Here is a 14,922-nt window from a genome sequence, read left to right as displayed (position 1 = left end):
AGGCAGCTGCAGGTGTGAGCTGCAGAAGCCGAAGCATCGAGACTACAGGTGGGACTCAGACAGGCTTCCCGTGCCCCACACCTCCCTCCCTCCTGCTGTCCCCTCCCCGAAACCACTTTGGACCCACAAGCCAAGAACATTCTTCACTGTTACTTTCAAAGGTCTGGGGTGGGTGTCATTAGACACTCGAGAAATCCCAACTCTTTCCTTCTTATACAGGGGGAAACAGAGCTTGGGTGAGGAATGACAGGAACAGGAAAACCAGCACAAACAACCCACAGGAGAAAGAAACGGCACCGCCACGAGCAGAACGGCGGGGGCCACGGGGCCGCGTCCACAGTGTTCGACTGAACCTGCTCCTGTCACCAACTACACTAACGTTTCTGTGGTTTTTTGTTTTTCAAAAGAGGCTCAGTTTGAAAAATCACCCAAGATACACTGCCGTGCCAGCAAGAGCCATCCTGCTCGAGAACACTTCCTCTGAGTGCACATCTGCCTCCCAAACGGGCATCTTCCTACTGTCTCCTAAGAGCTGACAACAATGTTACGAACTATTCAGGCTGGAGCCTAGAGATTTGGGGCCTTTGGGTCACACATGTTCTGCTTAATGTGGTACTCTGTCTCTGGGGTCAGCAGGATGGCTTTAAGGTACACCCAAGTATTTATTCTTTTAATGGTTATGAGTTTATTTTGATCAGTGTTAGAAAAACCACCCACCAGCGCATCAGCCACTGTGCTCAGAGCATCACTTAAGGGGAGTTCATTACTAAGCTCCAAGGTCAGTGGCCATTAGATGCTTTTGGTGCCAACTAGTCAGCGTGTGAGAATCATGGCTGCCAATGACCCCCAGGCTTGGGGAGATGGATCGCTCTGACACACTGGCCTGTGGCCAGTGTCTCCCAGCAGTATCAACCCTGGGCAGCCCTGTGAGGGCGAAGAACTCCCTGCAGCCCCCAGCCTCAGGCTTCAGCAAAAGGTCTCCTTTCTTGAATGAGACACCTTGTTACCCTGGATTCTGCAACATTTAATCAAAAAAGAATCTAGCATTTTTAAAAGTTTGGTTTATAAAGCTGATGCATTCTTCCTATCAGCAGTTCATCTCTTTCTACATTGCCTAAGAAAATAAGGTCTATGAAGACAGCAACAAGATAGATAAGAGTTCATTAGAAGCTACAGCAAATAAGTATCCAGTTTAATTGTAACAAACCAGTGTGAGCAAATTTAACTAAGTATATAAAAACATTAGTTAAATACAAATCTCTGGAAATATACATTATACCTACAGGTTTGTTTTTTGTTTGTTTGTTTTACAGTGAGTCTTCCTTTTGTTTTCCCCCTTTTAATTTTCAAAATGGTGAATCACTGTATGGTCCTGGATCTCCAAGCTATAAAACTGAAATATGTGTTTCCAGCGTAGCAGATGGTGACCAGGAAGGCAAAGAACTGGAGAAAACAAAACACAGTAGAAAGAGGGTTTAGAATTCATCCTAATTAGCAAAAGTTATCACTTCACTTCCATCGAATAATGTACTTACAGCATCCCTTGACTCCAAGTTTTCTCATCTAAAATTGCTTTATTGGTTCAATTACCTTCCTTCTGGAATGGATTTGGGCTGTTTTTCTTTCTTGGAACTATCTGGGAAGCCTGTAGTTTTACTCCAATCCCCTGCCTTCCTCCAGGGGATCTTCCCAACCCAGAGATCAAACCCATGTCTCTTACATCTCCTGCGATGGCAGGAGGGTTCTTTACCACTAGTGCCGCCTGGGAAGCCTATATATATCTATCTATATATAGATACAGATTCTTTCTCATGTTATTTTCCAATTATGGTTTATCACAGGGTATGGAGAAGGCAATGGCACCCCACTCCAGTACTCTTGCCTGGAAAATCCCATGGATGGAGGAGCCTGGTCGGCTGCAGTCCATGGGGTCGCTAAGAGTCAGACACGACTGAGCGACTTCACTTTCACTTTTCACTCTCATGCATTGGAGAAGGAAATGGCAGCCCACTCCAGTGTTCTTGCCTGGAGAATCCCAGGGACGGGGGAGCCTGGTGGGCTGCCGTCTATGGGGTCGCACAGAGTCGGACACGACTGAAGTGACTTAGCACAGCATAGCATAGCATTGAATATAGTACCCTGTGCTATACAGTAGGATCTGGTTGTTTATCCATCCTATAGATAATAGTTTGCAACTGCCCAGCTGATTCTTGCTGTGTGTGTTAACTACAACAGACCATTATTTTTAATCTCATGTGGACTCATGCTGTTTATCTTTTAATAGGGTAAAGCACCCACTTCATCCTTACCTGGAGAATCCCATGGACAGAGGAGCCTGGTGGGCTATAGTTCATGGGGTCGCAAAGAGTCAGACATGAATGAAGCAATTTGCTATGCATGCATGCAGAGATTGTGAAATATAAGTTTAAAGCACTGGTACAATAAACACCCATGGATCACCCATCAGCTTTAACATCACCCTGCTGGCCTTCCTGTCTAATTGCCCACTTCCCCTAACACTTCTGATGCTGATGAAATATTTTAAGGCCAATCTCAGAGAAACTTTTAAAGTTAGTTTTTTAAATTTGAAAAATACACACGATTCCAAAATGCCAACAGTACAGAAGTACATGAATTAAAAAGCAGAAGCCTCTCATCCCACACCCCTCATGGTCCATCACAGTCCCTGGAAGGAAACTCCGCTAGGGTTTATCCCTCCAGGCACTGTTACGGTGTAAACAACAATTTCTACTTAAACAGAATCCTAGAGTGCATATCTTCTGTCTCTCCCCAAAAGGATGCTATAGGCAGCAGAATTATTCTTATTCAGTCACCCAGTCACGCCCGACTCTTTGTGACCCCATGGACTGTAGCCACAAGGCCCCTCCGTCCATGGGATTCTCCAGGCTATAATACCAGAGTGGGTTGCCATTTCCACCTCCAGAAGATCTTCCCGACCCAGGGATCAAACCCGCGTCTCCTGCCTGTCCTGCACTGGCAGGCGCTTTCTTTACTGCTGAGCCACCTGGGGAAGTCCTGCAGGTAATTTTGTCCTTTTCCCTCTGATCCGCAGGTGGCCTCAGGGAGGAGGAGACTCCCAGGATGACAGGCTCACTCACCGACGAAGCCGCCCAGCTGTTGAAGTTGTGACTGTCTCTCTCCGGGGAGACGGAAGATGCGTCCACAATAGCAGCTGAGAGGTATAAGGCGAAGGCGCTGCCGTTAAACCACAGACCCTGGGAAGCAGAGGTGCAGAGTGTTTAGGGAGCCTGGGAAGGTCTGGGCACCCCCAGACCCCAGAAGCAGCTAGACTCGCACTTGGCAAGGCACTCACATGGACGCAGGAAGAAGGCAGGGGACGAGGCTAATGAGAAGGCGGCTCCTCCGCGCCTAGGGGGTCCCTGCTGCGTGCTACTTCCTCCACTCACACAGGCATGAGGGTTTATAAAAGGGCTCCTCAATGAGAGCAGCAAATAAAATATCCCAACTAGAGGCCAGACACACCTGATCTTTATTGGCATCTACTGGCAGTACATGAAATTTCCAAAATTTGGCTGCAAACATCTCCAAAATGGGGGAGCTGAAACAGAAACCCAGACTTCTAGATTCTCCAGGGAGGGGGGAAAAGCCAACAACAGAAGACCTAGAGATTCTGGGAACACAGCTCATTTCTAGTTGAAGACTATTCTGCAATTGTTTAAGTCCATGGGTCTGGGTGGCAAGGATTCCATACTTTCTGAGTTTACACTCATTTGTCTGAGCTTCTGATCTCCTCACATGTGTGAGCGTGCAGCGCCTGATGTGAAGGGGTCTCCTGGCTGTTGGCCAGGGTTCTAATTACTTCTCGGGCAGAGAAACACCCAGAGCAGGACGATGGCAGAAAAAAACTGCTGGGTGGAAGTCGAGAGACATGGGCCCAGATGTGTGTGAACCTGTACAAAGTCAGGAGGCTTCAAACCTCAGCTTCCTTATGGTAGAATGGGGACATGCCTCATGATGACAAATTCTGAAAATGCAAATCAGAGCATTTTAAAACCAGGGAGTTTCAGAAGGAAGCATCGTTAAACAAGTAAAAAAAAAAAAAAAGTAACATTACAGGCAATGTTTTAAATTTTTAACGTAATAGATCAATGAAGGAATCTTAGGCTTGGAGGAGAGAAAGAGACTAATAGATGCTCTAGGCTGAAGGTCAGCAAGATAAAGACTCCTGACTAGCAGTCAGCAGAATGAGACTTAAGAGTCCCTTCAGAAGTGTTTAACCCCTTTATCGCTTCAAGAAAGACCATCACCTCCCTGTCAGGGCTGCTCACCCATGTGTGAAAAGGCCAGAGAAACTCAAGTCTACCAGTTTTTCTGTTTGTTTTTTGTTTTTTACTTTTTTGCCTGCACCGCTCACAACTCGTGGGCATCCCAGCTCCCCAGTCAGGGACTGAACCCGTGCCCTCTGCATTGGGAGCACTGAGTCTTAACCACTGGACCTCCAGGGAGGTCTCCTACCTGCCAGTCTTTATGTAAAAACTTTTGCTGGAACAAGTCATGCTTGTTCATTTACTAAGTGTATAAGGCGGCTCTCCCATGGTAAGCGGAGCTGGATGACTGTGACAGAGAAAGTTTGCCAGCCTCTAGTCCAGAGCATCGGCTCAGAACTGAGACTTGGGCAGAGGCGGAAGTCAGGGTCCTGCCCATTCCCACATCTGGACCACTGGCTCCCATGTTAGCTTTTCCAGGCTCATCTTCTTCCCAGCACTCAAGCATTTTCCTCAAGACCTGGTTCAAGCTTTTCTTAAATCTCCCCAACTCACTGTGATTGCCCCTCACCTGGATCCCCTGTGCCACAACTTTGGGGTGCCAGCCTTCCGTGACTCCCTCAACCAAACGAGGCAGTCTTTCCTGCGCCTGCCTGGGAAGCAGGGTGCCAGTTCCCCCAGGGCTGCCTCCATTGCCCCAGGCATGTGTGGAACCACTATGAACTTAACTCTCAGAAACTGCACCCGGTTCTTGAAGGTCTTCATGGGGAATCCTCACTTTTGTCTCTGGGTAAACAGGCAGGAGTCAGTCAATCTGCTTCCCCAAATACAAATGTGGGCATCCCACTTGGTACATCCCCCCACTTTAGTATGTATCACACAAAGTGCTGGGATGGTTAATCTGACGTGTTAACTTACGCTGGTACGCTATTCTGGATGTGTATCAAGGTGTTTTTAGATAAGATCGATGCTTGAATCAGTAGACCGATTGGGTAAAGCAGATTGCCCTTCCCAGTATGGGTGGGCCTCACCTAGTCAGTAATGGCCTGACTACAAAAAAAGGCTGGCCTCCCTGTGAGTGAGAGGGAACTCCTGCCAGACTGGCTTAAGCTCGGACCACCAGTCTTTGTTCCTGCTTTTGGACTTCAACTGAAACTTCAGGTCTTCTTGGGTCTCAAGCCTGCTAGCTTTTGGATTAGAACTTACACCAGCAGCTCTCCTGGTTCTCAGGCCTATTAGCTCTCCTGGGCCTCCAACTTGCTGTCTGCAGGTCTTGGGATGTCTCAGGCTCCATAAGCCCATGAGCCGATTCTTGGAGCAAATCTTTTTATATAGATAAACATTCTATTACTTCTATTTCTCTAGAGAACCCCGATGAATACAGAATTTGGGGCAGAGAGTTGGGTACAGATTTTGGAACTAGAATTAAAGTGTGGCTGTAACAAGAAAAACTATGACCAACCTAGACAGCGTGTTAAAAAGCAGACATTACTTTGCCAACAAAGGTCTGTCTAGTCAAAGCTATCGTTTTTCCAGTGGCCATATATGGATGTGAGAGTTGGACCATAAAGAAGACTGAGTGCTGAAGAACTGACGCTTTGGAACCGTGGTGTTGGAAAAGATTCCTAAGAGTCCTTTGGACTGCAAGGAGATCCAGCCAGTCAATCTTAAAAGAAATCAACCCTGAATATTCATTGGAAGGGCTGATGCTGAAGCTCCAAATACTCTGGCCACCTGATTGCAAAGAACAGATTCACTGGGAAAGACCCTGATATTGGGAAAGACTGAAGGCAGGAGAAGGGGGCAACAGAGGATGAGATGGTTGGATGGCATCGTCGACTCAGTGGACATGAGTTTGAGCAAACTCCGGGAGATGGTGAAGGACAGGGAAGCCTGGTGTGCTGCAGCCCATGGGGTCACAAAAAGTTGGACATGACTTAGCAATTGAATAATAATCTCAGTAGAAGCCATGAATAAGTAAGGGATTATACCAGTAGAAACACTGCCAGTTAGAGCAGAAGGGGATGGAGATAGGCCAGAATGAAGGAGGGGTGCTGACCTTCTTGGATTCTGTAGGACAGAACCACAGAACTATATGCCTGTGACACAGCTTTATCTTTCACAAAAAGAAAGGCGATTCAGAGATCATCGGGGCTGGCACTCCTGTCATGGGCCCACTGGGCAGGCTGGTTCCTCCTCAGTTTCAAAGGGTGGGGCTACCTCTCTGGTTTCTGGGAGGGACCCTGCAGAGGCACTGGGGCGATAGTACTCTCCAGGTGGATCCAGAAGACAGCGCACTGAACCAAAAGGATGATTATGGAGCCTTAAGATCAGACGGAATTTGCCTTGTAACTTTCTGGGCTTGCTGGAGACCTGTCACCCCTTCCTTCTTTACTATTTCTCCCTTTTGAAACGGCAGTGTCTGTCCCACCACTGTATTTTGGAAGTACTCGCCTGGTTTCACAGGTTCACAGCTGGAGAGGAATTTTGCCTCAGGGTGAACTGTACCTCAAGTCTCACCCATATCTGACACAGATAATATTTAAAGGAGACTTTGGTTTGGGTGGGGGCGGTTGTTTTTTAAGCAGGATTAGCGCCTGTCTGATTTATCTTTATTTTTTGTTTTATTTATTTTTACATGCAGCATGAGGGATCTTAATTCCTTGATCAAGGATCAAGCTCCCTGCACTGGAAGTGTGAAGTCTTAACCATTGGAGCACCAGGGAAGTCCCTTAAAAGGAGACTTTGGACCTAGATTTTAGTTGATGCTGGAATGAGTTTGAGGGACGCTGAGATGAATGCACTTTGCATGTGAGATGGGTGTGATTTGGGTAGGCAGAATATTATGGAGAGAATGTTTTTCCCTCAAATTCATATGCTAAAGCCCTAGCCTTCAATGCGATAGATAGTGATAGATAGTATTCGGTTAAGGAGCCTTTGAGGTATTTAGGGTCAGAGGAGGGTCATTTCATTCTAAGAAATGAAAGGGAGTTCACATCCTCTCCTCTCTCTCTGCCATGTGAGGACACAGCAAGACTGGCAGGCATCTGCAAGCCAGGAAGAGAGCTCTCACCAGAAACCAGCTCTACTGACACCTGATGCTACACGTCTAGCCTCTAGAACTGCAAGAAATTTCTGTCACCAAAGGTCTAGGGTATTGTTCTGGTGTCCAAGCAGATTACGGTCCTGTAATCTATACGTTTTCTTACCTATCCACGGCCCGCATCTCTGGACTCTGTGTTTCCCTTTGCTGTCCTGCATCCCGCATGGAGTCAGGACAACAGTCCAGTCACTTGTGACCACTCCTGCTCCCAAATATGAGCACACCTCGTTGTTCTAGCAGTGCCTTTCATTTTTCATTCTAACTCTTTGCATCTCAATATCAAAGAACTCTGCTGCCCAAAGAGTTAAAGCCACGACATCAGAAGGTGTTGGAAGGATGAAAGATCTACCGCGGCTGTGCCTTGACACACCTGTATCCAGGTGCCACTGTTGACTGAGAATTAATAAAACAAGAGGTTAGACGAGAGAACAGAGCTTCTCTCGGTTCAGTCTTCTGAGGACCGCTTGGCTACTTTGCCTAAAAGGAGTTCCTGGACCTTCCAACATGATGCTCCACACTCCAGTGTAAAACACCAGTGCTGGGCTCTCCCTGGCTTTGCCCTCTGCTTTACCGGCATAGAGACCATCGCAAATTGAATGGAAGACTAAACTCCATCCCACCTAAGGGGCAACGGACAGGAAGAACACTCGTGGTTTGCTTACCACCGTGGTCCAGGGCACCTGGGGGATCCTGGTGTAGGTCATCGTTAGGTAGATGATGAGGAAGAAGACGGTGAGGACCCAGTAAAACACAGCTACGAACATGACCCAGCCAAAGGCAGGGACCCGGAAGTACTCTGTTCCAGCGATGAGTGTCCACACCAGCAGTCCCAGAACCTGTCAAGCGGGAGAGGGAGTGGGAAGGAAAAGGGAGATGGAAGAGAAAATAAAGGAGGAGGAGGAAGTGGACACAGAGGAAAAAAACAATTAGACAAAGTGTCAACTACAACTTTCATGCATACATATGGATACATGTAACAAATGTGACTGGGGGCAAACTCACATTCCCACAAATACCAGAAAGGTAAAATGAAGGAGCAGAGCAGGCTGCGCAGAGACCAGGCAAACAGGAAGCCCACGCCTTGTCTCTGCCCAGCTCCCGCCAATTGCTGTGGGCTGGTTTTCTCGATCTTTCTCCCCGCCTACCCCCAGGAGAACACAGAAACTCAAGTTTGTACGTGCTGATAAACTTCATTTTTAAATGCCAGCCCTAGAATTCCCCAGCAGTCCAGTGGTTAGGACTCGACACTCTCACTGTGAGGACCTGGACTCGATCCTTAGTCAGGGAACTGCTGCTGCTGCTGCTGCTGCTAAGTCGCTTCAGTCGTGTCCGACTCTGTGTGACCCCATAGATGGCAGCCCACCAGGCTCCCCTATCCCTGGGATTCTCCAGGCAAGAACACTAGGGTGGGTTGCCATTTCCTTCTCCAATGCATGAAAGTGAAAAGTGAAAGTGAAGTTGCTCAGTCGTGTCTGACTCTTCGAGACCCCATGGACTGCAGATCCCACAAGTCTCATAGTGCGGGATGCAGGCATGCATAAATGAATGAACGAATAATTTAATCAACAAATGTTAGCGCTGATAAAGACGGACAAAACAACACACATCTGTGGCTGGAATCTGTTCCCGACACCTGTCAAGGGAACAAGAAACAAGCCGTGGGTTTATTCCAGCAACAGTTGCCTGACTTCACCGCTGCGGCAGGGCAGGGCGAGCCCGAAGCTCTGTCATATCAGCACTGAGTGGAGGAAGGATGCTGACCCATGCTGTAGGGATTCCTGGTTCTCAAGGAGGGAGGCCACAATGAAGTGTCCGTCTCCCGCCCACCCCTTCCAGGGCCCGGGAGGACTTCATTCCTGAGTCACAGGAACGCTTGCATCTAAAACCTATCCCCAGGAGATAGCATCAGGTGTCCGGGGTGGGCACTGGGTGCTGTATGACTCAGGGCAAGCAGCTTCCTTCCTGTCTCAGCTCTCTCCGTGGGATGAGACACAAAACGGACTCTGATCACTCTGGTCATTCGGCCTTGACACCTGAGCACCTACCACAGGCCAGGCTTCTTGCTCATGGGCCCCAAGGACAGAGCCAGGCAGGAACCGAGCAGACTAGCTCATGCACCACTTAAGAGCCTCGTGAGGGGAGATATGCGAACAGTCACAATTGTGAACACGCTATGAAGGAAATAAAGGGTGTGACCAGAGTCTCTAACAGGGCTGTGAGCTTGCAGGCAGGAACGGCAAGTATCAGAGGAGGCCATGCTGAGGAAGAGCCTGAAGACCCACTAAGAGCTATGAAGATGGCTGGGTGGATGCTGTCCCAGGCAGAGGGCATGATGCGAGCAGAGAGCTGCAGGGGAAGGGCCTTCTAGAACCTGTAGAAAAGTGGAGCATGTTAGGACATGGGTACAAGATGTTAGAAGGCTTGGCGATGGTCAGATTCTGTGGGCCAGGACACCTAAGGACTTTGGACTTTATCCTACGAGCTAAGGGAGGGTTTTGAGCAAGACAATGATATGAACAGGTTAAGTTTTTGTTAGATCACTTTGGCTACATGGCAAGAACGGGCATGTAGGTGGCTGGGTAGGGGTTGGAGAGACAAATTCAGAGACTGTTGTAATAATCCAAGTGGAAGAAGAAGACAATGTGTTTAAGATTAAGACGCTGGTGAGTACTAGGAAGTGAATGATTCAAGGCAAATTTCAGAAGGAGTCAGGACCTTCACGGCTTTGATGGACTAGGTTACAATAAAATGGAATTACACCCGAGTCTCTGGAAAAACTCCTCAGTGGATTAGGGTGTCACCTCCTCAGCTGAAAAGATGAAATATACGAACAGGTTAGCAGGGCTGACCTGGGCTCAGGTTACAACCTATCTCATTGGAGCGAGCCTGGGACCTCAGGATGGGATTAGAAGTGGATGGTCCAGGGGAAGAGTTCAGGCCCTGCTTTAGGAAGGAAGACTTCGTGTGAGCATCATTTAGTGAGCATCACTAAGACAGGTTTCTGGGGGACCTTTGAAAGTGCTCATGGAGACAAGCCCACCTCCCTGTCCAAGTCTGGATGTCTGTACTGGGGAGCAGAGAGTAGACTCTGAACACTGCTACTTTCCCTCCTTGGAGCTGAAAGTTGAGGTTCTTTTATCTGCCCCATGTCGTATGTGAATCCAAAGAAGCATTTATGTATTTTGGGGCTCATACCCGTGGCAAAGGAATTTATTGAAAGCGAAGAAGTATCAAACAGGATAAAACTCCAGAAAGCGTCAAGACTCACACCCCTGGGGTTATGGTCCAGAATTCATCATAACTGACAGGTAACCTACACACACAGATGTGACTTTCCATTGTATCAATAGGACAGGTAACACACGTCATCTGGCATGGCAGAATCTGAAATAACATCACGGGCTTCTTGATTCAAACTGAAGGGGTGGGAAGGGTCCTTTGTTGAGGATTCACCCAGGAAATAACCATGGGAGGAGCCACTGCTAGTGGGGCTGGTGTCTCTCCAGGAGCGTGCAAGGGTTTGAGAGTTGCCAGGATAAGCTCACATCCACCTCAGTTCAGTTCAGTTCAGTCACTCAGTCGTGTCCGACTCTTTGTGACCCCATGAACCACAGCACGCCAGGCCTCCCTGTCCATCACCAACTCCCGGAGTTCACTCAAACTCACGTCCATCGAGTCAGTGATGCCATCCAGCCATGTCATCCTCTGTCGTCCCCTTTTCCTCCTGCCCCCAATCCCTCCCAGCATCAGAGTCTTTTCCAATGAGTCAACTCCAGCTACATGGGCTTAACTAAGAGCTCTTGACTCTGAATGTGAAAATGCTTTTCATTATTAAAAGCAAGTGGGGTCCACTGTCCAGAGATGCTCTAACGTGCTAGCAGTGGTCATCTTTTACAGACAAGGACGATATCTCTAACTGAGCAGTCTGTCAAAGAGTAGGAATATTTGACCCAAGATCTCATCAGCAAACACAGGAAAAGAACTGTCAAGAAAAGACAGTTTTCTTGAAAACTGTCTTCAAGAATTCCTACTCGAGAGAATTTCTTGGGCAACTGAAACACACCCGGAAGCAACTTTTGTCTCTCACTATAACCAACGCTGATGAAAACCACTCTACAAAAACGCTCATCTCCTGGTGTGTGTGTGTGTGTGTGTGTGTGTGTGTGTTTAAGACAAACTCTTCATTTTTATTTGCTTAGACTTGTGTGTGTGTGTGTGTGTGTATTTAAGACAAACTCTTCATCTTTATTTGCTTAGACTTCAAAAATACTGTTTGTTTTTCACTGACAAGCATTATTTTGGCTAACACTTTTTTTGGAATGGTAAATCTGAGACCTAAAAAAAACTTTTGAAAGTGATAAATGCAGGCAGAAATGAACCTGGCAGAAGACGAAGCATATATAAAGCACACAAAGAAGTTATAACCCCAGCTACCAGCTGTAAATTCTCAAGAGAAACCAACATAAAAATTTTATGTCTACCCTTCTTAACTTCTTTCGCTTGCATTTATCACTATCATTACCACCTGCAAATCCTTTTCTTTTTCCTTTAAAAATATGGATCACTCGGTATACGATGCCTATGACTTCTGTCTTTGGGTCAGCCGTACCACGGAGGCCCTCCTTCCAGATCTGCGTCGATTCTAACAGCGGCCCAGCTTTCCATAATTCATGGGACCTGCTCCCTATGGAGAAAAACTTAAGTTGTCACCTTTATGCTTCGACAAAACATGTCCAGGGAACATTCTTATAGAATGTATATCCCTGCAAACCCAAATTCCCGGATAATAGTCTTATAAATGCAATTTCTAGGCTATTTTAAGCTTCAGAAGTACTGTCAAATTAGCCATTAAAAATCTTGTGCTAACTCATCTCATCAGAGCATGCCGGCTCTTCCTTTCCAACCTCATTAAATGCCCAGGTTGTAAATGATTAAAAACCTGGTTTTAAAAAAAAGAGAGAGAGAGAGAGCTCATGTTTTGCCTTTCACTGCTTGGCTGAAGTACAGTGCAGAGTAAAGTGCACAAACCCTAAGCGAACAGCTCCATGGATTTTCACAAACTGGACTAACCTGTGTCACCAGCATCCATCTCAAGAAACAGGGCACCTGGGGGCTCCATCCTCACTCCCAGTTAACTTCTTCCTTCCTCCGAGGGGAGCAAGTCCCCTGGTTTCTACCATCCCTGGTCTGGAACTTGAAAGGCATGGAATCTTACCGGCCACACCCCCACGCGTGGTTTCTCTCACTCAGCGACGTGAGTCTCATCCATGACACTGACCACTGTGTTTTCACAGCACCAGTTCTCAACATGAGAGAACCACCGGAAAGGCTCACTAACCCTCAGGCGAAGAGGCTCCGTGCCAGAGCTTGTGATCAGTAGTAGATCTAGGAAGGGACCTGAGAATCTGCGTTTCTAACAAATTCCCAAACGGTGCTCTTGGTCCAGGGACTGCACACTAAGAACCAGTGATGTACAGGATCCTTCTTCTTTTAGTTCACGTTGTCCTGATCAGTTGTGAGGATGGAAGAGCATCTTTTCAAAGGCTTATTAGCCACTTCCAGTTCTGATTTACTGATATTTGTACAAAATCATGTCCTTACTGATCTGTAGAAATATTTACATAACAGGAACGGTAACCAGCAACACAGGCGGCAATCTTTTCCCATCCAGTTTACTTTTTAGACTTCAGTCTTCAGTCACATAGGAGTTTAAAATTTTTACACAATTAATAGGTTGAGCTTTCTTTTATTCCTATGTGCTTAGGAAGGGCTTCCTCAGAACCAATATCATAAAAATATTCTCTGATATTTTCTGAGAGCTTTGTGTGTTTGCTTAATCTGTAAACAAACTAGAACTGAGTTCTACAAATGGGGTGAAGACGGTTCAATTTTATTTCTTTCTCGCAAATGGTCAGGTGATCCATTATCACATACTGGTGGTCAGTGTCTGAAATCTTTATTCTATTCTACTCGTCTGTATTGACTGTTAATGTGCTGTGCTCAGTCGCTCAGTCGTGTCCAGCTCTTTGCGACCCCAAGGACCTTAGCCCACCAGGCTCCTCTGTCTATGGGATTTTCCTGGCGAGAATACTGAAGCTGGTTGCCATTTCCTCCTCCAGGGGATCTTCTCGATCCAGGGATTGAACCTGCATATCCTGTGTTCCTGCATTGGTAGGCAGGTTCTTTACTGCTGAGCCACCAGGGAAGCCCTGTTGCCTCCACCTGGCACTGCTATGCCAGGGCCAATTCCTATAGTTTTGGCATATATTTTAGGTTTGGGGGGAAAGATGTCAAAATGAACACACGAATCTAATTTTGTTCCTTTCCTAAACCCTTTGAAAACTTTCATCAGAATGAGATGAATAGGAAAGGAGACAAAAGTAACATTTTTCTGAAGCTTGGATGAATGTCCACCTAGAAGGGGCTCCCCCGAGTACCCAGCACAATGGATGAAAACAGACTCAACTGAGGCTCGGCATGAAATCTTAGAACCTCAGGTGCAAAGATGCTTCAAACAACCAAAGACCCACCAAGGATCAGAAACCAGAATGGCTTTTCACTTTTTCCAAAAGCAGACAGGATGTTAGAAAATAATGGCAAATGGTTTCAGATGGGAAAGTGATTTCTAACCCAGAAATGACCCAGGAAAATTACCAATGAAGAGCAAGAGGCAGACACTGTGGTTTTTTTTTTTTTCAGATACGCAATGTCTAAAAAAAATCTACCTTCCATACATTCTTTCTCAGGAATCTAGAAGGATATGACCCAACAAAATGAGGGCATAAACTCTAAAGGAGGAACAAAAGAGTAAGCCAACAGAACTCTGGTAAGCCCCCAGAGGCGGGGAAATCTAGACATGACAGGCACCCAGGCATGGATGGTAACCAGGTCAGACTGGAGCCAAGTAACTCAAAAGACAAGCATGGTGACGGCCGTCAGCACCGCGCTCAATGTTATTTTCCCTACTTTTGCACCTGGTGAGACTACTGGGGAACTTGCTCCACCCCAAGTGAGGGAGGAAGCCAAGAAAGAGGACGATAAGGGATCCAGGGAACAAGACATTCAGCCCAACAGAAAGGCAGGAGTTTCAAGGTGAAGGGAGATCCCCCGGAGAAATTTGTCCAAGTGAAAAATGAGAACTCTGATTATCTGATGGGACTGGCTTGTGGGAGACTTTACTGAAAGGCTACTGGACAAATGTGAGAGCAATTAGCTACAAAGACAAGTGAGCAAATTTTTAAAAATTATGCATGTTACTGGCTTTAGTGAAAACCAAAAGAAACCACAGGAGTTGTTTGTAGTTACGAGTTCACTCTAATATGTGACTCTAATATTTACATACAGATGATAATAAATATTGGATACTGACCTGAACAAATGATAACGAGGAGGAAAGCAATAGGGATGGGACTTCCCTGGTGGTCCAGTGGCTAAGACTCTGAGCTCCCAACGCAGGGGTCCTGGGTTTGAATCCTGGTCAGGGACTTAGATCCCACCTGCCACAACTAAAGATCCCACATGCTGCAACTAAAACTCAGCACAGCTAAATAAATATATTTTTTAGAAGAAAAG

The 14,922-nt window shown here is 46.7% G+C and overlaps 1 protein-coding gene across 2 annotated transcripts in view; it reads right to left on the bottom strand.

Moving 5' to 3' along the window:
* Positions 1 to 1,171: 1,171 nt before the first annotated feature.
* Positions 1,172 to 14,922, bottom strand: part of CMTM8 (CKLF like MARVEL transmembrane domain containing 8) — a 95,977-nt gene continuing 82,226 nt past the window's right edge. For both annotated transcript variants that reach the window (XM_086365675.1, XM_086365674.1), the window contains 3 exons: positions 8,013 to 8,186; positions 3,120 to 3,236; positions 1,172 to 1,443 (listed from right to left, as the gene is read on the bottom strand). In XM_086365675.1, the coding sequence (XP_086221801.1) occupies positions 1,360 to 1,443; positions 3,120 to 3,236; positions 8,013 to 8,186 (375 nt within the window). In that variant the 3' untranslated portion in view covers positions 1,172 to 1,359. The remainder of the gene's footprint in view (positions 1,444 to 3,119; positions 3,237 to 8,012; positions 8,187 to 14,922) is intronic.

Source organism: Bos grunniens, chromosome 22 (genome assembly GCF_055505025.1).
Source record: "Bos grunniens cultivar Pamir isolate PY7600 chromosome 22, Bosgru_T2T1.0, whole genome shotgun sequence".
Classification (NCBI taxonomy): domain Eukaryota; kingdom Metazoa; phylum Chordata; class Mammalia; order Artiodactyla; family Bovidae; genus Bos; species Bos grunniens.
This window is presented reverse-complemented; position numbering and strand designations above follow the sequence as displayed.